Raw genomic sequence first — 22,425 nt, forward strand, 5'->3', positions numbered from 1 at the left:
GCAGCTCCCGATTCCACCATCAGGCCCAGAACAACTGCCTGCGAGCAGAGAGAGGGGCTCAGACACCCCGCCCCCAGACGCCCTGCTGCTCTGAGGACCCCCAGAGGACAGGGCGCAGTGAGGGGCTAGGGGGCACACCCCAGCCTATCAGAGCCCCCTTCTGGGAAACACAGGCCCCCCCATCTAATAACCACCCTACTCTGATCCCACTGTAGAACGGGAGAGGAGGGCAGGGAGAGGTGGGCGGTGCAGTTCTGACCACGTGGACCGGGGCTCCAGCAACCACGAGGCCAGGCTCCTTGTCCAGAAGGTACCTCACTCAGCTCTCCCGGAGCCCAGGCAGCTGGTGCCTGACACCAGCTCAGCGTGGAGTTTGGGGATGGACTTCCTTCCCTCCTCCCTCCTCCCTTCCCTTTCTCCTTAGCTCCCCCCCACATACAAACCACTCGGCTCAGGCACAGTTACACATCTCTTGGATCGCATTTGCTGGAATAAGGACATACCCACACTGTGTACAACACAATGTAACTATACTATAAATACGTTGCTACTGTCAGGGGCTGCAGGATCAGCTCCGACTCCTGGCTGCCCTACATACACCAAATGCCCCATTGTGCAATACAAACATAAAAACCAAACCAAGCTAACTGCCGTCAAGTGGGAGCTGACTCACAGCGACCCCTCCTTGGGTTTCTGAGGCAGTATCACTGCGGAAGTAGATTGCCCAACCTTCCTTCCGAGGAGTGGCTGGTGGGTTTGAACTGCCAGCCTCCTGGTTAGCAGCCAAATGCCTTAAGCACTATGCCACCAGAGGTCCCATAACACAAACACAGTATATTTAATGATACATTATTTACGTTAAATATAAGAAAACATAAGTATATTTTTAAGGTATCATGCTGTTGTTTTGTGCCATTTAGTCGATTCCAACTCACAGCACCCCTAGAGGACAGAGTGGAACTGTCCCTCAGGGTTTCCAAGGCCGTCAGTCTTTATGGAAGCAGACGGCCTCATCATTCTCTCAAGGAGTGGCTGGTGGGTGCAAACCACTGACCTTAGAGTTAGCAGCCGAGTGCTAAACCATCGTGCCACCAGGGGTCTTTAACAACATAACAGCAGCAATGATGGCATTCCCAGTTCTCACACTCTCTAACTGCATAGCTGAGTCCCTCCGCGGCCCTGACTCACCTGAGTAACAAGCCTGTGACCCTGTGTGAGGGCAGACCAGCCCCGGGAAGTGGCGACCTGGCCAGGCCACCCGGCCGTGCCCTGGCCCCTGCTCACCGAATGGCCGCCAGGACCCTCAGGATGGCCTGGAGGACGGTCAGGAGGCTGAGACCAAGGGGGAGGAGGGGCAGGAGTTCGGGGTCGAAGAGGCAGGCTGCCGCGTGGGGAGCCGGCGGGGCCTGCAGGGCCTGCAGCCGCTGCCACTTGAGGAGGGCAGGCCCGTCGCAGCAGATCCGCCAGCGGTTATGCCAGGAGCGCAAGTCCAGGGCGTGTTCTGCATGGAGAACGGTGGGTCAGGGCCTTGGGCAAGCCCCCGAGCCCGGGGACCCTCCTGGACGCTGTGCCTGGTCCCAGGGACCGAGGGTGGGGGCCAGCCAGCAGGACAGGTCACAGGGGCAGGGCGTGGACACCGAGTGGCACTCCTGGCCGTGGCTGTGACCCATCGGAGCCCCTCTCTGAGCCGGACACTGAGGCACTGATGGATGAAATGACACTGTGGACTTTGCTTCAGAACCACCGAGGGTGGGGAGCGGCGGTCAGAGCCAGCCGAGGGCAGCCACCGGGAGCGCAGGGCGCGGGGCTGGGCCCCAGCGTGGGGAGGGCCTGACCCCCACAGGACGAAGCTAACACCTCACGGCACACCCAAAACCAACTCAAAACCCATTGGACGGAAACATGGGAGCAAACAGCGCACCTTCTCCCCGACCCCCTATGCTTGGGTTCCTCTGAAAACCCAGACTCAGGCCCCAGGCCCAATCCAGCCCTCCCGTTTGTAAATAAAGTTTTATTGGGATGCAGCAATGCCCAGTCATTGCGGATCACCTGTGGCAACTCTCACGAGAATAACGATTATCCAGCCGCTTCCAGAAAATTTTCACCAGCCCTTGGACTAAAAAAAGCCAACGTCCCTCCTGACCCAGACCCCCAGGGACCTAGAGGTGGGCATGCCACTCCAGACCAAGGCCACCCGTCGCTGACCCGCTCTTTCTGGTTCCAAGATGATGCTGTCACGAGGCCCCGCAGAGCGCGTGGGAGGTTGGTGCTGATTTCCAAGGAAGCCAGTGCTGAGCGGTTGGGAAGCCCCTGAGGCAGCGCTCCTGGGCCTGGGGCCCCCCACGGCAGCGAGGATTTCCCTGCCCCCTCCTGGTGCTGTGAACCCCCTTCCTGGGGCAGGGAGATAGGCCAGCTGCAGTCTCGCCAGGTCACCTGGGAGGCCTCTAATGCTCTGCTGCATTTTTGCCACCTGTGGGACGAGGCCACGTGCACGGTCAGCCTGGTAACCCTGGGAGGGCCAAGACTGAATGGGGGCCCGTGTTATGGGATCATTGGGGACAGAAGGAAGGCTGGCCCTCACGGCAATCCAGGGCACTAGGAAAGCTGTGGGTGCCGTGGGCTGAGTTTGCAGACCGTGGTTTAGTTGGCCATCTCACAGCTGACAGGACACGGAATCAAAGGCGGTCAGAGCAGAGAGAGGCTGAGAGCCGTGCGTGGCACCCTGCCCGGCCCTCCCCGGCCCCTCACACACTCACCGCTTAGGGAGCTTCAGCCATGATGGCAGGAAGCTCAAAAAGCAAGCCGGAGGCAGGGGTGGGGAGGAGGGAGGCCAGGCAGGAAGGAGGGAGGGAGCCGGAGGCAGGCTGGGGAAGGGCATCAGAGAGGAGAAGCCACGGGAGACGAGAACAACATGGCAGCAGCAAGGGGTGCTAGAGAAATCCGCCCTCTTCAGAGAACCTTCAGCGTAAGCCTGCCTCCCCACAGCCCTCCCAAACGCACGGAGCTAGCTGGCCGCCACTGTCAGCAGCCCTCCCTGAACGCAGTGTGTCCACCCAGTGCGTCCAGACGCCCCTTCACCGGCCCTCACTGCCCAGGCCCTCGCTTCCACGGACCTCCCCTCTCACCTCCTTCTGGGCCCTCAGGCACCGCGGTACCCAGTAAGGCATCACCGCCTGGTCTCTAGGTGTCGGGAGGCGGCCCCCAAACCGGCGGGACGGGCAGGGGCACCTCTGAGAGGTCCGGGGGCTGTGAGCCTGGGCCACCGTCTGGGTCCAGCAGAAAGAAAGAGAAGGGAACGCTGAAAGGGCGCCCATGGTGCCCCGGACGAGCTCCCCCTCGGCCTCAGCATCGGCCAGGCACCTGGCAGCCCTCACTCTGCAGCCTCTCACCACTCCCCCGCTCCTGTGTCCCAAGCCTGGATCCCCTCTGTGACACTTGGGCACAATGAGGTCTCCCTGAGCCTCGGTGCCCCTGCTGCCTGTTCACTCAAAGACCGAATCCGTCGGGGTCAGATGGACAGCAGGGGCCCTGGGCGGGGCAAACAGTGACGTGCTTGGCTGCTCACTCGAAGGTTGCAGGGTCCAGTCCACCCGGGGGCACCTCAGAGGCCTGGAGACCCACTTCTAAAAAAGTCAGCCACTGAATACGCCACGGGCACAGCCAGGCTCTGACCCACACGGGGCGCCAGGAGTTGGCGTCGACTCCCGGGCGGCCGCTGTGGGGGGTCCCTGCCATCTCAGCTGCGGAGCTGTTTCACAGGTGAGCACTGATGCCCACCCCACCAACTGCGCACTCCACACACGTGCTGGTTCTGTGCCAGCCCGCCTCTGTACACCTAACGTCACCCATATAAGCTCTCCCGGTTCCAGCAGGTCACTTCCTCTCGGGAGGCTCGCCTGTAAGCCACCTACCTGCTTCCGGGGCCGCAGGGACAGAGGCACCCAGTAGGGCAGCGTGGCCTCTGCCCTGGGCACAGGCAGGTGGCCCCCAGGTCCTGTCCGGCACCAATAGAAGAGGAGCTCCCGGGGCACCGGGCTGGGGACAGGGCACACCTGGCAGACCCAGAAAAGACAGGGGTGCGTGTGAGGAAGAGCAACCGGCGCCTCCAGGTGGGAGCCATCCTCAGCCAGCCCCTCCTGCTATGAGCTAAGCCAGTCTCAGGGTCCCCGCAGGGACCCTCACTGCCCCCGGGCATTGGTGAGGATGGGGCTGTCCCGCAGGCCAATCAGGAAGGCTCCTGCATCCAGGGAGCTGTCGTGGGGCCCGGGGGGTAGCAGTGACTCTGTCTAGAGGTTTGAGGGGCACAGCAAGGGCCCCACACCCCCCACAGGCATGTTGGGTGGGGCAAAGTGACCCAAGGCCAGCTCCCCTACCTGGCGTCCTATCCCAGAGGCCTGAAATGTGCTTCTCCTAGGAAAGAAGGCATGCAGGCTTAGAAGGTTCTGGATGCTGTGGGAACTGGGGGGGGGGGCAGGACAGGGGCAGGGGACGGGGGGGGGGGAGGGGGGCACGGGGGGGGGGGACATGGCAGGGGACGTGGTACAGGCACAGGGTAGGTGCACAGTGGGGGGACAGGGCAAGAGTTCAGGACGGGGTTACAGGACGGGGGTGTGGGACGGGGGCACAGGGTGGGGGCATGGTAGGAGGACAGGATGGGGGTGCAAGGTGGGGGTCAGGGCAGGCACAGGGTAGGGGCCCACGGGGGTGCAGGGCGGAGCTGCAGGGCGGCCACCCTGGAACTGAAGCTCCTCATGGGCCCCAGCGTCAAGGGCGGTCTCACAGGCCAGCATCGGCGTCCCTGTGCCCACCCCGCTGGCTTCTGGAACGTTCCAGCTAAGTGTGTGGCAGCCTGTCCTGAAAGCAGGTAGGGTTTCAAGATGGGGAGGGGCTGCTGGCTGCTGGCCACGCCGGGGTGCCCTGCAGACACCCGAGGCCACAGGATTCCCACAGCAAACATCACCCACGCTGCGCCTCAGGCAGCCTCTCTCAGCCTCCAGCCGTTCCTCATCTCGGCGGCAGGGCCTGCAGCGCCCCAGCCAGGCCACAAGATGGCCTTGAAGCACCGGCTGGGCTGCGGCCCAGGGCAGCGCGTGGACCCTCGCTCTGTCAGTTCTCCTAGTGCACGAACCGACAGGCCCTGGGGCCCACGCTCCCGGCTGATGCTCTCAGGCAGGCCGAGTGGCATGCGCCGCCCATGCAGCCCTGCCAGTTCCTCAGGGGCCCGACCCCCATACCCATCCAGTCCCCGTAGTACAGGTGGGCCCAGCCCAGAAGGTGAGGTCCATCAGCAAATCCACCTGGTCCAGAGATTAGCTCAAAAAGTGTCCTGACTAAATCAGGCCAAAGAAACTCGATTCTGGGACCGTGTGTGAGAATTGCTGGAAAGGTCTCCTTCCCGCTGAGAGTGCTCATCTGCCAAGGCTCAAGAGCCGCAGGAGGGAGCCGTGAGCAGAGAGCAGCACTTCTGGGATCTCAGCCCCTACATGCCTGAGTCCATCCGCGCCTGAACCAAGCACTCCAATTACACGCAACAACAGCTCTCTGTGCCTCATCCGTGTGTGTGACTCCTGCCTGGCACCAGTGATGCACCTGGGGCTGGGCATTTGGGGACCTGGAGCTCATGGCTGTGAGCTCAGTGTCTACACACCTGTGATATGTGTGCGTGCGTGCTACAGGCCCGGACAGAGACCCAGTGATAGCCATGAATGCCAGGTGCGGATCAGACAGCACCGCCACGAGGATTGTAACAATACAGTTGTTGTTGTTGTTGTTGTTGTTATGTGCCAACGAGTCGGCCCCGACTCATAGCGACCCCTCCTTGGGTTTCTGAGGCAGTATCACTACAGTAGATTGCCCAACCTTCCTTCCGAGGAGTGGCTGGTGGGTTTGAACCACCAGCCTTCTGGTTAGTGCTCAAGTGACTTAGGCACTACGCTACCAGAGCTCCTACCATACAGTTAGTCAGAGACTACCTGACGCATTCTGGTCACCAAGCGCTGCCACACACGTGGTCCCCAGGTTCCTCAAATCCTGTACCACCGGCTCCTCCAGGAACCACTGCCTTTCCACAGGAGAGCGCACCCTCCCGGCCTCCTCCCTGCCCCCTCCCTGAGCTCGGCACTCCCACCCTCCCAGCCTGGCCCTCAGGGACTGCTTCTCCACACACAGCTCCAGCAGCCTCTCCTGGCTGGGCCTCGCCCACACCCCAATCAAGGATGGGAGCATGCTGAGCCACCAAGTGCCCTCTAGGACTTGACCTTGAGCTCGTGGCCACTGGTTCCCTTGGGCCCTAGGAGGGCAGCAGCGGGACTGGATGGGGCTTGATCGGCCCGGGGAACAGAAGGCAGGCCAAGTCCTTCCACGGATCCCCTCCTGGGCCTGGCTACGGTGGGTGCCTCCCCCTGTAGCCCCCACCCCTGACCCCAAGAGAACCCCCTCACCTCTTCCAATAGACGAGCCCGTGGGTCCACGGGGCTCCCCGTCCGGGGTCCTGGTGCCCTGGAGTTGTGAGACAAGACAGCTGGAACCAGCATGCAGGCAGTGTTGGGGGGAAAACACGGGTGCTCAATTAAACACAAAGGCTGGGCAGACACCGTGTTTCAGGGCACCCATGCTCCGTACAAAAGGAGCCATGCCAGTGCAGTGGTTAGACACTCAGCTGCTAACCGAAAGGTCGGTGGTGGAAACCCACCAGCCACCTGGGGGAGAAAGATGCAGCAGTCTGCTTCCGTAAAGATGACAGCCTCAGAAACTCTACGGGGCAGGTCTGCTCTGTCCTAGGGGTCACTGTGACTCGAAATCCACACAATGGCAGTGGGTTCCAGGTTTTGTTTTGTTTTTTGATGTCCCATACAACGAATCTCAAAAAACTCTCACTGCTGTCGAGTTGGACCCTACTCATAGCGACCCCTCCGTGGGTTTCTGAGGCAGTATCTCTATGGAAGTAGATTGCCCAACCTTCCTTCTGAGAGGTGGCTGGTGGGTTTGAACCGCCAGTCTTCTGGTTAGCAGTCAAATGCCTTAGGCACTACGCCACCAGAGCTCCTATATAAGGAATAAGGAGGACCGATGAAGAATTAATGACTTTGAAATATGGTGTTGGCAAGGAAAGCTGAACACCACGGCCTGCTGGAGAACAAGCACGTCTGTCCTGGAAGAAGCACAGCCAGCAGGCGCCTTAGAAGGGAGGACGGCCAGACACGGTGTCACAAGGGACCAGTCCTGGAAGGATATGAAGCCTGGTGGAGGGTCAGCGAGAAAGAGGAAGCCCCTAACGAGATGGACTGACACGACGGCCACAGTCCTGGGCTCAGACACAGTAACCACCGTGACCACCGTGAGGCTGCGGGGACCGGCCAGTGTCTCGTTCCGCCGTACACAGCGTCCCTGCCGGGGCTGACTCGGCCCTTAACAACAACACGTGATATTCAGGCGGTACTTACACTAGGAATTAATTGTTGTTTACCTGAAATTCACATGATTTACTCCCCAGATCAGGTTGCCCCACTGTGGCCTGCACTTGGCTTGTAGGGAAATGGGTGTTTGCTCAGCAACGTGAGGGCACTGTGCTCCAAGGCTGGGCTGACTGGGAGTGTCCTGTCTGTCACCACCAACTAGTTCAGACAAAGCCCTGTATGACATGTGTGTGTATGACACGTGTGTACGCATGACCCATGTGCACAAGTGTGTTCAAAAATGGGTGCATGTGTGCAGGTGCATGAATGTGCATGTGTATGTGTATGTGTGTGTACATGAGTGTAGCAGGCACACAGATGTGCATCTTATTGCACGTGTGGTACATGTGGGCAGTGTGCATGTATACGTGTGTGCATGTCTGTATGCGCATATGGACACACGCAGTACATAACTGTGTGCACTTACACTGTATACTTGCGTGTAGTGTGTGCGTGAGTACTGTGTGTGCACGTGTGTGTAGTGCATGTGTGCATGGCATGAGCAATGCCATCACCAGTCTCCACACAGCTGGGGCAGAATCCCGCAGGAACTCCCATCCCCGGGCATGCCCATGGGCTCTCTGCCGTCTGTTTTCCCACGCCCGCCGGAACATCGCTGTGCCAGCAGATAGAGGAGGCAGGCTTGTCACATGGGAGCCTCAGCCCTTCCCTAGGCACTGTTTGCCCCTGTTGGGCATGGACCCAAGCGCAGTGAGCACGTGAGCCCAGAAGACACAGGGCAGACATCTCCAGCTCCTCCTCCGTCACAGTCACCCGGAAGAGATCCAAAGTCTATCCACAGGAAGAACACAGGCTCACAGCCAACCAGGAAGGTGACCCCACGATGCACCCGCTGCACAGGCAGACCGGAGGAACTGCAGCGGACTCCCAGCCACCTGCAGGCCCACGGAGCTCGCAGACGCCAGCGAAGGTCCATCCAGCCCCCCACCCCCAGTGTTAGCATAACGGCCAAACACACCCTGACGTGGCTGCTCCCTTGTAAGCATGTCCACCAGGAGCCTGGCTTCCCTAGGCCTCAGTTTTCACCTGTGCCACATGGTGGCGACAGGCCTGACTGCAGGGCAACAGGGAGACAGGATGGGAGGAAGGGCTTCAGAGTGTGGCAACTGCCCGTCGGCAACAGCTCCATGACCACTGGTGAAGCTGAGGCCTGGCCACCCCAGGCCCCGGCAGTCAGGCTACCATCCACGGGGGGTTTCCCATCCTGGGACATGGGAGCGCCCTGCCCCACCACGTGCCAGTCCCTCACCCGACTCTCACCCGTCTCGCCCAGAGCCACTGACCGCATCGCTGCCTCTCAGTCCACCTGCCTCTCCACCTGCAACATCACACCAGTGTCCCTGTCAACAGCCACAGGCATCACCCAGGGACTTGCCTCCTCCGTCCCCTGGTCCCCCTGCAGCCTGCTGGGGACACGGAATCACCGTCCCCCTCCTACGGTCATACGTGGATGGGGCATGGCTGGTTAGGCCAGAGCCCAGTGCCTCCCCATTGTCCCAGCCCCACCACCTGGCACCGAGGCCAAAGTTCAAGTGTTTTCTCTGAGGTAGCCACAACGTTACCTAGAAGCGGGGTCCAGCCTGCCTCATCTCCACGGCCATGACACCCAGGGAGGGTGTTCCACTGGAACCTGGAATGTTGGGCACAGAAGCGAGAAGTTCCACAGTGAGCTGACCTGGCCCTGGCCTCAGGCAGGCCAGCACTCACTGCCTCAGGGGACAGCTGTGATGCCACTTCTGGGGGTGACAATGGCCTTGAATGGGTGGCAGCCACAGATACTGCTCAACCCTCTCCAGTGCACAGTGGAGCCCCCACATGCCAGCAGTAGTGAAGGTGGCTCCTGCTCCCACAAAACGGCCTAGACTGGGGGCAGTGTCAGGGAGCCTGCAAAGGCCCCAGTTAACATGGTAGTCCGGGAACGCTCAGGCTGCGTCCTCCCCAGGCGACAGCCAGGCCGTTTCTCCTGTCAAGGCTTCAGGTCTGCCGACCAGCCCAGACACACAGCCGGCCATGCTGGCCAGTGGAGTGACATCCCTCAGAGCCTGCCAGTCCCCAGCTGCTGGTGGAGGCCACCAGCACGTATTTGAAGGCCCGCACCCCATCCCGGTCCAGTCCCTTGGGCCACGCGAGCTCCTGGCCTGGTGCGTGTCTCTCTCCTTGTCCTGTGACTGCTCACCCCCAGGGCTGGAGCAGAGCAGCGAGTCACCACCTGTGTGTAGGCGGGATGGGGGGAATCATTCCATGAAGGCAGGAAACTCAACCGTTCTCAGAACCAGGCACGAGCCTCACCGCTCCCCCCAGTTAGGTCCCCAAAGAGACAGATCACACAACAAGGTTTCCAAAATGTATTTATTGAAAACTGAAGGAGACACAAGCACCCCGGCCCCTGGGGCCGAACCTCGGCAAAGGCACCCACAGAGGCTCCCCTCGCGTCCCCCGCAGCGAGACGGGCTGATGCTGTCGAGCACTGTGCTTCTCCCCCTCAGGGGTCTGTCCATCCCGGACCTGGGCGATGTCACAAACAGGACAATCGTTCTCTACTCTGAGAGGCCGTGTACACAAGTAACATTGAGAGAGAATCAGAAACCACCACCCACCTCCCACCCGAGCCGTGTCCTGGCTGGGCTCCCTGCTCACCAGCAGAGAGCAGGCCCTCAGGAGCTCCCTCCCTGCCTGCACCCCAAGGCTGCCATGCAGCGCCAGGCCGTCTGCTCTCAGGTCCTCCAGACGGCACAGCTGTGCCCCCAGCCAGAGCAGCCACCACCAGAAACGAAGGCCAGTGACCCATGTGCTTTGTCCCTCCAGGACATGAGGCGGATCTGTGCCCATACCAGGTGAGGTGAGCTGAGGGTTTACGGTCAAGCCAGGTGAGGACTGCAGCCGTGGGCCCAGGGACCAGAAGGCGCGAGCGTGCATGCCACTCCCGGACCCGCCACTCCACGTCTGCGGGACAGTCTCCAGACCGACCAGCCTTTTAAAAGCTCCCACCACCTGTGCTTCTGCGTCAGCTGACCTCTAAGTCCCTTCGCCTCCCAAACCCACGGCAGCGTCCTCACTGGCCTCTGTCCCTGAGCCTCAGCAGGCCCTCCCGGGCCCTCCGCTGGTAGAGCCCGGCCATGGAGTTGTCAACAGGGCACTCCAGCCTCTCAAGAGCCCCGCAGGACCCTTCCTGGTGACCTCGCCACAAACACTCCCTCCTGACATAATGCTGAGACCACATGTGACAGGTCTTCATCTCAAATCCAGGGGAGGCCAGCAGGGGCTCCATCCAAGTTCCAACTGCTGGGAAGTCACCGACCACTAAGCCCATCCCAGCCACCTAACTCCTCTCTCATCCTGACGTCAGCATCGAGGCAATTACGTCTCACGCCGTTCATCACGCTTATGAGAAAGAGACTCTGACCTGCCCATAGGGGAGAAGCAGCGGGCAGAGGCCACACCAGCTCCCCACGTCCAGTGCTCGCAGGCCCTGGAGCCGGGCCTCTGCGTCACCTCGGGTTCAGCTCCCCACATCCGGGACTCACAGGCCCGGGAGCCGGGCCTCTGCGTCAGCTCGGGTCGGCCTCCTCTCCTCGTTTCTCTTGCAGACATGCTGAGCTGCTGGTGCCGTGGCTACTGAGGAACGGACAGGCGTAGGGGACAGGTGCTACAGCATGGGGCGGGCCGGGCCCGGCACACAGCCCCTGCACAGGGAGCCGTCAGGAAGTGAGGGACTGGATGTTTTTGAGCATGTCATCGAAGGCCTGCAGGGAGGGCGCGTCGGCGTTCTGGAAGGTGGCCTTGACGCGGCTGTACAGGCTGAAGGACTTGAGCTCCAGCCAGATGAAGCCAAAGCGGTCCTCGTCGAAGAGGACGAAGACACCCGGGGTGCGCTCGGGGCTGGTGAAGCCGTGGCCCGCGATGAGTCCTGTGCCGTAGAAGCTGAACAGCAGAAAGGAACAGGGTGAGTGGCCTGCGAGACAGCACACGTCTGCACGCCAGGACACACGGCAGTGTTCCAGAACTCTGCCTTCCTCCCGCGGTTCACCAGCCACCTCAGCACAGCTATCTCGAAGGGATGCTCAGTCAATGGGACTTGACAACCCGGGCCACTGAGATTCGGAACAGGATGCCGGGGCCACCTGGGCAGCCAGCCGCCTGCGGACCACCACCCTCGCTGCCCACAGGACTGGACAAGGTCCTCGTGGCTCCACAGGTGAGTCAGCCCCAAAGCGCACGTACTGGTCCAGCTGGACCAGTAGCAATGTGTCCGTGTCTGGGACGAGGGGCTCAGAAAGCACACAGAATGCAAACAGCATGACCCCAGGGGCAGGTCTTTTAACCCCCGCTGCTGACCAAGTTTCAAGACTAATTCTAGACTGAAGTGTGCTCAGGTCTGACTCTCCGAAATTCAGAGCTCAGTGCAGCCAACAGACGAGAAGTCGGGGGCTGGCCCCGCTCCCAGCACGTGGACCCCATGGGGTGCGAGGGGAGAGAGCAGCCGGGCCTGAGGGTCTGGGGGCGCAGACCACAGGCAGCCGTAGTGCTGGACATAGAGCAGAGGAAGCACGCAGCAGGCAGTGCCCAAGAGGCTGCATGGCCTATGGACACACATGGAGGCAGGACAGAGCACACAGACCACCTGGCCCAGGGCCCCCGACACCCAAGGCCAGCAGGCCAGCGGGGACTGGCCCAGAGCTGTGGGGGCCGGGGACGTTGCAGGGAGAGCACTGAAAGTGGCCTCCTCCTCGGACCACTCAAAGCTATACCGAGCCTACAATCCTATCGGTGGTCGTCATGAGAACTGTGTGCACGGCCGCTGGCTGGACAGTAGGCCCCAAACCCTGCTGGGCCCCCGGAGCCCCTTACCACATCCTGCAGTGGTCATCATGAGAACTGTGTGCACGGCTACTGGCTGGACAGTAGGCCCCAAGCCCTCCTGGGCCCCCGGAGCCCTTACCACATCCTGCAGGTGCGGGGGTAGTCCTCATTCCGTGAGCTCACGCCCAGAGGCAACACAAACGGTTGTCCCGGCTGGCTGGGCTGCTGGGCCGCCACCCCGCCATCGCCCACGGGCTCCTGGCAGCCCTCGGCAGACCCGGTGGCGGCCCCCTTGGCTGGCGGCTCCCCGGCAGGAGGGGCAGGGCCCTGGTCGTCCTCGTGCACGCCCTCCTGCCGCTGCTGCTCCTGCCGCACCTGCTCGCGCACCTCCAGCACCACGCGGGACAGCTCGTTGAAGCTGCACAGGTTCTCAGCCTCGGGCAGCTGGATGCGGTGCTGCAGGTCCACCTCCACGGTCTGCTGCCCCGCCGGGATGTTGGGGTCACCCTAGAGGGACACAGGTGCCAGCTGGGAGGACCCAGTGAGACTGACGGCTGCCCTCCAACCATCCCACACATCTAGGTTCCTATTCTGGAATATTCCAGCTGCTGCCCACGAAAGCAAGGGATTGCCCATGGGCTGCCTGGATGCCTGCCCATGGTACCAAAGCCCCGGGACAGCACCTGGCATCAGGGTGTACTAAACCCCCAGGTGTTTCCCAGAGCAGCCGAATTTGAGAACCAGCATGGTGACACGATCCAGTCCCCAGGGCTCCCGAAAATGCTGGTTCTGACTTGGCAGGGAAACCAGGATGCTGCATTTCTGACAGCGGGACCTACTCCATAGCCTGGGCCCACTCAGGTAGGGCACGTAGCCTGCCCAGGTGCCCCAGGCCCACACACACTGCGCCCACACACTCACGGTGATCTTGGTGCCCCGAGCCCGCCTCCCGTGGAAGCTGAGCAGGACAATCTCCAGGCCGTGGCTGCCGTAGGTGCCCTTGAAGAGGCCGGGCCTCATGAGGTCATCAGGGTGGCTGGGCGGGAGGTAGATCCGCCGGTATGTCAGGCAGTTGCTGCAAGGGGAGGAGGGTCGGCTCGGAGCCGGGCAGAGCCACACTGGGAGAGCACCAGGACGTGGGCCAAGACCAGCGTCAGTTGTCACCAGGCCTAAGGGGCAGGTGCACCCTGCCGAGGCTCAGTCTGACCCATTTCTCTGTCCCCTCTCCTGGGTGGACACCGTGGAAAGGGCCGTGTCGTGGTTCTTCCCCAACTGCTCCCATTGTGGGAAGGGCCACATGGATCGACCCCCACCCCAGCTGGCACACTGGCTTGCGCTGATGGGTGGCGCGGCCCCGCCCCCACGGCACGGCCCTGCCTGGCACACTCACTCGTACTGACTGGTGTAGATGAACTTCATCAAGATCAGCTCCTGCATGTGTTCATGGAAGATGTCTTCCAGCGTCCGCCCCCACTCTTCCCGCAGCCACGTCCGGAACTCCTTGAGACAAAACACAGCCGTGGGGGTCACCGTGATGCAACGCACAGAGGGACACAGTCCTGGCATCTGAAAGCCTGGCCGCCAGAGGCCTGCCCTGCACCACAAGGAGAGGCGCACTTGCGACGGCACGGGAGGGTGGGCAGTAGGGGCGCGGAGTCCACCCCGCCATCAGCTCAGACCTCGCTCCAGAGCCTCGACGCTGCGGCAGAGGTCTGTCAACATTGCACGCCTCGGAGGAGGGTCTCAGGCTTCCTCAGGGTGGGAGGTGCCAGGACACGTCTCATAAACCCTTGGGCTGAAGCTCAGATCAGCCAGTGCTGCTCCTGGTTGCTTCCGACTAGGAACACAGACTGACACAGCTGGGGGTAGGGATCTTCTATAAAACGTGCTTCGTGGTGAAGGGGTACTCTCAGTAAACATACTCCTACACCCCTCATCCCCAAAGCTCAAGACTGCAGCAGGTATCTCTCAGTCAGGAAAGCGAAGCCGACTTAGTGCTCAATGGTCCAAGAACCAGCGTCCCTCCTCCAGAGTCCTGCATCGCCAACTCTACAGAGTTTGTTGGGATTATTCAGAATCGGTGTCTACAATCACATACAAAAGCAATTTCCCAGGAACAGGAGAGCTGCAATATATCAACTGCCTTGGCCTGTTACTGCCCCAACAGAAATTACTCATGTGAGTGAGCCCACAACTGTGAAAACCAGTAAGAAAATCTGGCAAGGTTGCAGGACATAGTAAGATCAATAGACAAAATCAAATGAATTTTTAACAAACTAGCCACAAACAACTGGAAAATTAAATTTTTAAAATTCTATTTTAACTGTCTCAAAACACATAAAGGACTTAGGAATAAACTTAACAAATATGTGTAAGACCTCTATTCTGAAAACTACAAAACACTGGTAAGAGAAATTAAAGAAGACATTACCGAAATTAAATAAACCAGTGCACCACGTGTATGTACCAGAAGACACAATGTCGTGAACAAAGCGGGTCTCTCCAATTCATCTACACGTTCATCATCAGGCTAGTCATGACCCATTCACCAAACTCGTGGTGGAAACTGACTGCTGACTCCAGTTCACATGGTTACACTGAGAACCTACAACACACAAAGCGACCCTGAAACAAGAACCAAGACAGGAACAGGAGAACATGCTCCGTCTCTCATTACAACTTACTATATGGCCACAGAGATCGAAACAGCAGTAACGGCACGACAACCAACCAACAGACCAGTACACCCAAACAGCCCAGCAACAGCCCGTACTTATCTGGTCAGGTGACGTTCAACAAAGTCGGCAAAGCAACCCAAGGGGCAAAGGGAAGTCTTTTCAACAAATGGAGCTTAAACAGCTGGATAACCACACAGACATTAAGAAATTAACCACAATCCCTACCTCACACCATACACCAAAAGCAGCTCAGTAAAGATCACAGACCTAAATGCCAAAGACACATGTAACAGAAAGCGACAAAAATCCCAGGGGAGAAAAGAATACCTAGGGACCATCTTTGCAACTAAGAAGCAAGCAAAGATTTTTAGGCCATAGGAAACAGCCATGACGAAAAAATTGCCAAATTACACTTCACCCAAATTAAAACTTCCACTAAAGTGACTGAACCTATGGGGGGGCAACACTAAAAAACAAACAGTAAATTGTAGGTAACAAAAGCCAAGTGTACAGAATGTCAGGAGACAAAGTGCACGTGAGCTGCTGTGTGGAAAGTGAATTTGCTCTGTAAACTTTCACCCAAATCACAATTTAAAAAAACAAGAAAAGCAAGTGTACGACAAAAATAAATTACGTTTTTTTTAAAAAAGGGACTGTAATGAGCAAGTATGTCACTACTGACGTAGCAAAGAGTTCAACTTGAAGTGAATACCATCCTGAAGAGACTGCACGTAGTTTTAATTTTATTGGCTGTGTGCATAGGGCAAAGTCCAACCCAATTACTCACATACAAATTTATTACAAAACTATGTCACAAGGCAAGATACGTATGTGCAAGGAATAAAGGTGGGCCTAGAACACACATCAAAGGCACTCTGGTGGTGCAATGGGGAAAGCATTTGGCTGTTAAGCAGAAGGTCAGTGATTCAAACTCACCAGCTGCTCTGCAGGAGGAAGAGGAGGCAATCTACTGCCATAAAGATTTATAGCCTGAGAGATCCTATGGGAGTTGCTATGTGTCAGAAGTCACTCAATGGCAGTGGGTTTGGTATGGCTTTTGGTCAGAACACATTAAGACCACAGTAAACACAATCTCTGTCCAGGGCTGGCTGACCACATACTGGGCGCTATGCTAAGCATCCACACACCTCTGGCTCAATCTGCGTGACGGCCCCATGAGGTGGCCCGAACATCTGCCCCATTTTATAGGTAACGGGACGCTTAGAAGGGTCAGACACCTGCCCAAAGCTACCCAGCTGCTAAGGGCAAAACTGGAACTAATCCAAAGTCCATGTGCTCTTTCCACAGGAGCATACCAGGGTGCCAGGAGTCCAGGGCCTGGGGCAACTGGATGGGCCCAAGCAGGAAAAAGAGAGGACTAGTGGCAGTGTCCCCACCAGGGACTGAGAAGACACAGGAGGTCAAGGTGGATCAGGAGTCATGGCTGCTGGTCCACAGACCATACGAGGGCTGGGGCCAGGAGACCATGTGCCTGGAAGCTGGCCAATGTCCCTGTCAGAGTCTGGGCTTGGTGTTCAAAGGTGCTCAAACCTGGCAGAACTCACAGATAATGGAGTTTGGGTATAAATTTGAATCAGGAGGGTTGGCACACCTGGTGAGCATGTTGTTGTTATTTGCCATCGAGTTGGACCCAACTCATAGCAACCCCTCCTTGGGTTTCCGAAGCAGTATAAGTACGGAAGTAAACTGCCCAACCTTCCTTCCGAGGAGTGGCTAGTGGGTTTGAACCGCCAGCCTTCTGGTTAGCAATCAAGTGCCTTAGGCACTACGCCACCACCACGGCAGCAGGGCTGGCTAACAGAAGGCAATGCATTAATGAAAGGGGAGGACCAAGGGAAGGGATCCTGGATGAAGCTAGCCCTCAATAAGACCATACGTAATAATCTAAGCGACTGTGTGGTGAGTAAAAAAAGTCTTCCCACCTCTGTCACCTCCACAGATCTACTGAGAAAACGAGAACCACGTTATCTTCAAAGCACATTTTGCTTTTTCTGAGTCTCTCTGCCACTCTTGGGTTAAGAAGGAAGCTTCTGGAAACTGAGAAATTGGCCAAGAAATAAACACCCTAGAAATATACATCAGCTGCAGCAGAATCCAAGATTTTAGAAGTTCAATTTCTCAAAAATATTTTAAAACTGGCATATGACTTAAAAAAAAAAAAAAAAAAAAACTCACTGCTGTCAAGTCATCAGATCCAACTCACAGCGACCCCTCCTTGGGTTCCTGAGATGATACCACTGTGGAAGTAGATTGCCCAATCTTCCTTCCGAAAAGCAGCTGGTGGGTTTGAACCGCCAGCCTTCTGGTTAGCAGTCAAATGCCTTAGGCACTGTGCCACCAGAGCTCCCATATGACTCAGATGCACCAGAAATGAAAACTCCAAAGAGAAGTGAACGTGCATATGGCAAACAAAACGCACAGAGCCTCTGTGGCGTTCACGATGCAACACAGCCACGTGTGACGTGCAGGTCGACCCAGGCCTGACTATGATCTGGAAACTTCACCCCAAACTCCACTCATGGGAGGAGGACAGAGGCCCCAAGTGAAGCCACTGGGTCCCCTGGCCACCAGAGGCAGCCTCACTGCAGGCCCCTCAGCCAGGTGGGTGCTCCATCTACAGAGAAACCACAAGAGAGCAACTACTTCCTTCTGAACCATCCCTTCTGAGACGGATGGGGAGCTAACACTGACACCACACCCACGGACTCACATCCACGGGTCGCGCCTCCTAACACACGAATACGGATGCTCTGTGTACACATATCCTTAGGATGCCCTAACGTGTGAATACAGATGCACCATGTATGCATGTCCACAAGATGCCCCTTCTAACACAATATACATGTACCATGTATTCACATCCATGCAACTCCCTAACATGTGAGTACAGAAGCACGGTGTACACGTGTCCTTGGGACACCCCTTCTAACATGCAAGTACAGAAGCACCATGTATACACATCCACAGGATGTCCCTCCTAACATACAAGTACAGAAGCACGGTGTACATGTGTCCTTGGATGCCCTAACATGTGAGTATAGACACACCATGTATACACGTCCATGGAAGACCCCTTCTAACACACGAGTACAGAAGCACTGTGTACACATGTCCTTGGGACACCCCTTCTAACATGCAAGTACAGAAGCACCATGTATACACGTCCACAGGACGTCCCTCCTAACATACAAGTACAGAAGCACATGTACACGTGTCCTTGGGACGTCCTAACGTGTGAGTACAGACACACTGTGTATACACATCCACAGGACGCCCCTTCAAACACATGAGTACAGAAGCACCAGGTATACACCGTGTATACACAGGACTCTCCTTCTAAGTAACGAGTACAAAAGTACCACATACGTGTGTCCATGGGATGCTCCTTCTAACACATGAGTACAAACGCACTGTGTACACGTTCTTGGCACACCCTAATGTGTGAATACAGATGCACTACATATACATGGTCCATAGGACGCCACTTCTAACACACAAATACAGAAGCACCATGTATACACATCCACAGGACGCCCCTTCTAATGTATGAGTACAGAAGCACCTTGTACACGTGTCCATAGGATGCCCCTTCAAACACACAAGTACAGATGCACTGTGTACGTGTGTCCACAGGAGGCGCCTTCTAACACACAAGTCAGATCCTTGCTCTGCATGGATGACATCCAGTTGAACCACATGAAACATGGAGGCCACAGTCAGTAATTTCAAATAGTTCAACCTGCCACATCTACACTTTGTCACACCAGCCCCCAGGGAGCGAGGGGCCCTGCCCCGGGCAGCGTGGACTCACCTCTTGCCTGCCGCCTGACATGCGGTGGTGATCCGTCTGGTTGCACTTGGTAGAGAACTCGTCCTTCTTCACAATCTTCCACGTTGGTGGCCGAGACAGGAAGAGCAACACCAAGTTAGTCACCCACCCCCGACCACCGCCCCCCTCCCCCGACCAGCCACAGGGCCGACCACGGCACTACCCAACTGCCCAGAGCACACAAATGCGAGGAGACAGCTCAGAGCCTGTACGGATCAGCCCTTCAGTAGGCAGTCGTTAGGGCCCCAGTGCGCTCTCCCAGCGGCACTTCACAGAGCAGCCAGACGGGCCGCACCCACGAGGCAGAGAGCACACTGCTGCCGCCCAGAAGCAAGGCGGCGCTCAGCACCGGCAGCTCACAGACAGACAGGAGCTGGGCTCAGCTGACTGACCAATGAACATAGACTCAACAGGGCTCTAGCAGCGAAGTCTGGAGTTACTGAGACCCCAAACCAAATGCCATCACGTCAATTCCGACTTCCCCAGGTCAGGGCTCCGGCAGAGACAGAAGCCTATAGCTAAGACCACCACACAGCCCCTCAGCCAATTTTCACATGGGATGGACTGGAATCCCAATGAACAGATGACACCTGAGCCTGCTCATCTAGAGGGACCCACCTGTGTCCTAGGGTCTAGCCCCCTCACCTGGATGTGGCCCACCTGACCTCACCTGGATGTGGCCGTGGTGGACCCATCACCTGTGTGTTCTGGGGCCCACCTGTCCTCACCTGGATGGGGCCCACCTGTCCTCACCTGGATGGGGCCCACCTGTCCTCACCTGGATGTGGCCGTGGTGGGGCCCCTTGTGGCCGTACATGCACTCGACCGTGGCAGACTTTCTCTCCATCAGGTGGATTCTGAACAGAGGTTTGAATCTCATGGGGTCGTCAACGTGAGGGTCATGGGGAGGCAGGTACATCCAGCCGATGATGAACAAGCCATCCACCTGCACCAAGCAGAGAGGCGAGACCGCAGGCGACTCACACAAGGCGCTATCGTGGAGCACTGGCCCGTCATTCCGTCCCAATGCGCATCTCTGACCCCAGCCTTCACTGTGCAGCGCCTGCTGGGCCAGGAGGCACCTCCCATGCAACATGTTTTGATGCGTCTGGCTCTGCCATGACGTTTGAGTCAACAGACTGGACTATAAGCAGGCCTTGAGCTGATTCCAGCTGGGGGACAGGGGACTAGCTAACTGACACCAGGAAGAGGCCAGAAAGTGAGGCACAAAAGGCCACCAAGGAAAAGTACACAGGGAAACACCAACACAGCTTTGCTCGGATCCTGATGGGAACAAGCCACCTGTTACAGGCACGCTCTGAGACAGGAATCCGGTCACGTGGAGCTGTCGTCACTGCCTCTGCAAGGCGACAGTGGTACGTGGGGCACAGGAGATACCCAGTCACTCTAGAGATGCCATCCACGTCTGGCAGGCTGGAATGATGCGAGGCCTCGGCATCTGCTTCGACACAAAGACCCAGGGATGAGCTAGGTGATGAGGGCCACTGAGTCTGGCGGTAGTGTCTGTGGTCTGCTGCTGTGCACATCTACATGGCGGCCAGACCAGATACAGTGCCCGGCAAATGCAGACAGGGCTCCGGAGAAGGCTGCCCCCATCCTGATAAGTCCGAGGCTGCCAGCCTCCCGCTCTGGTGACAGGAGATACACGCATCGCCCACTAGCTAACTGGCGACAGAGCCTGCTGGCGCTGCCTTCCCACCTTCCATGTTCCCCTTTCTGAGGCTGTCTTTTCTCACCTGCTGCCAGTAAGACGGCACCACGAGCCCTCCCAGACTCAGGGAGTGGGGACTGCCCACCTCGCTGGCCTCTGCAAGGTACACACAAAAGCCAGGCTTCCCCAGGGTATGAAACCACCCAATGGCGACACATCTTTGTGGGCCTCCCTGCCAAATTACGGAACAGTCAGCCTACTTCCCCGGCCTCCAGCCTCACTGGCGGCGAAATACCCAGTCATAGCATGCATCCCTGGTGGCCCCACGAAGCCCCGTGAAGCCGCTCGGCACTCACCACCACATTCAGCAGCCCCCCGTATGGCCCGATGTCCGGTTGCCAGAGCCCCAAGATGTGTCGGTACCGGTGAAGCACTGCAGGAAGAGAAAGCAGGGTGCACGTTAGACCCAGCGGGGACCATCGAGCATGCGATGTGCAGGCGGGGATGAAGGAACAACTTACAGGGCTACTGCAAGAGCTCTGTGAACAAATGTGGGTTTGACAGGTCTTCCCTACGAGTTATAAAGAGCACTAAGAATAAACACACCCTTAGAAAAAGAATGTAACAGACTGGGGTGCTTTTCAAACCAGCCTCTAACTGGCCACTTCCAACAGCAAGGACTCACACCTCATTGGACACTGGGGTGAGCGCTCGTTAGGTGATGAGTTTCCCGTCAGCACAGTAATCCAAGTAACTGGGAAATATTCTTGCATGGGAAGAAAACATTGTGAAGACGAAAATTCCTCCCAAGTTATTATAAACAGTGTAATTCCAACTGAGGTATAATTTGACAAAATGATCCCTAAGTTCATGTGGAAGAATCAACAAGACTATAGCAAATAACACGAGTGACTCAGAAAGCCTCAGCCCGCAGAGGGACAGCTAAGAGGGCCTACGTGAGGGGACAAGAGGCGGAGCTGGGAAGACGCCGGGCAGGCAGCGCCAGGGACTGGCCAGGGACTGACCCAGGAGTACAAAGGACACGGGCTTCAGGGGGCTTAGGACGCAAGGGGGTCCACACACTCTTCTTAGAAGTGCCACACTATCCCTATTTCAAAAGCAAGTTAGAGGCTTAGAGAGTCCTGGGCAATGAGCTCCAGAGGTCTGAGAAGCATGTGTTTCCAGAAGGTGGCTGACTGCTGGCTTCTGATCCAGTCAACCACTGTGCCACCAGCACCTGGCCCCTCATTCTCCAGCTCCCCACTCCGGCCATGTGGGGGGCCAGCCGGGGCTCAGCCTCCCTCAGTACTCAGGGCTGGCGTGTGCACGTCCCAGGCGACGCAGCTGCTCCCCGACAAGCAGTGACTGTCAACAACTCAACACAAGACTCTAACCACCCCGTCCTCTTCCGTTTGGCTTCAGTGGTCATTCCCAACCATGTAACCCCTGGCGTCTGGGACCTGACCAAGTTTACTGCTTGGCCTGACTGATGCCAGCCTCCCCTCTTCTCTGCTGCCCAGCTGCCTTGGGCACAGGATACTGCTTCTAGACCCAAACTCAAGCATGTCAATTTTAAAGACGGAGGACAGAGAGGAGGAGAAAATGCTGCCTTGATTAGATGCCGTTGCAAACCTGGTGAGGTGAACTGACATGGGGACCCAGGACGTTCCGGCCCAGAGGTGCTCACACAGGAGTGCCATCGGACCCTCGAGGGCTGCCAACTCACAGACTGTGGGGCCCAGCCCCAGAGTCTGACTCAGAAGGGCTGGCTGGGTGGGGCCCGAGAACTGTACTCTTCCCAAGTTCCCAGGGGGCCCACTTTGTGGAACCAGAGATCTGGCACAAGAGTGGAGCCTGGGAGAGGCGGGGCAAGATGGCGGACTAGGCAGAAGGATTGCACAGACCCTCTTCAACAAAGAAAAGGGAAACCAATTAACACAGACACAGAAG

General features: G+C 57.8%; 1 protein-coding gene across 1 annotated transcript in view; it reads right to left on the reverse strand.

Annotated features, from left to right (window-relative positions):
- Window positions 1–11,173: 11,173 nt before the first annotated feature.
- The window catches only part of FBXO31 (F-box protein 31), a 38,232-nt gene continuing 26,980 nt past the window's right edge, over window positions 11,174–22,425 (reverse strand). Inside the window, exons 3-9 of the mRNA XM_007939150.1 lie at window positions 20,832–20,908; window positions 19,582–19,749; window positions 18,786–18,860; window positions 13,666–13,775; window positions 13,197–13,350; window positions 12,415–12,782; window positions 11,174–11,396 (exon numbers count right to left, since the gene is read on the reverse strand). Of these exons, the coding sequence (XP_007937341.1) occupies window positions 11,174–11,396; window positions 12,415–12,782; window positions 13,197–13,350; window positions 13,666–13,775; window positions 18,786–18,860; window positions 19,582–19,749; window positions 20,832–20,908 (1,175 nt within the window). The remainder of the gene's footprint in view (window positions 11,397–12,414; window positions 12,783–13,196; window positions 13,351–13,665; window positions 13,776–18,785; window positions 18,861–19,581; window positions 19,750–20,831; window positions 20,909–22,425) is intronic.

Source organism: Orycteropus afer, unplaced genomic scaffold (genome assembly GCF_000298275.1).
Source record: "Orycteropus afer afer isolate SDZICR_OR568_19922 unplaced genomic scaffold, OryAfe1.0 scaffold00057, whole genome shotgun sequence".
NCBI lineage: Eukaryota > Metazoa > Chordata > Mammalia > Tubulidentata > Orycteropodidae > Orycteropus > Orycteropus afer.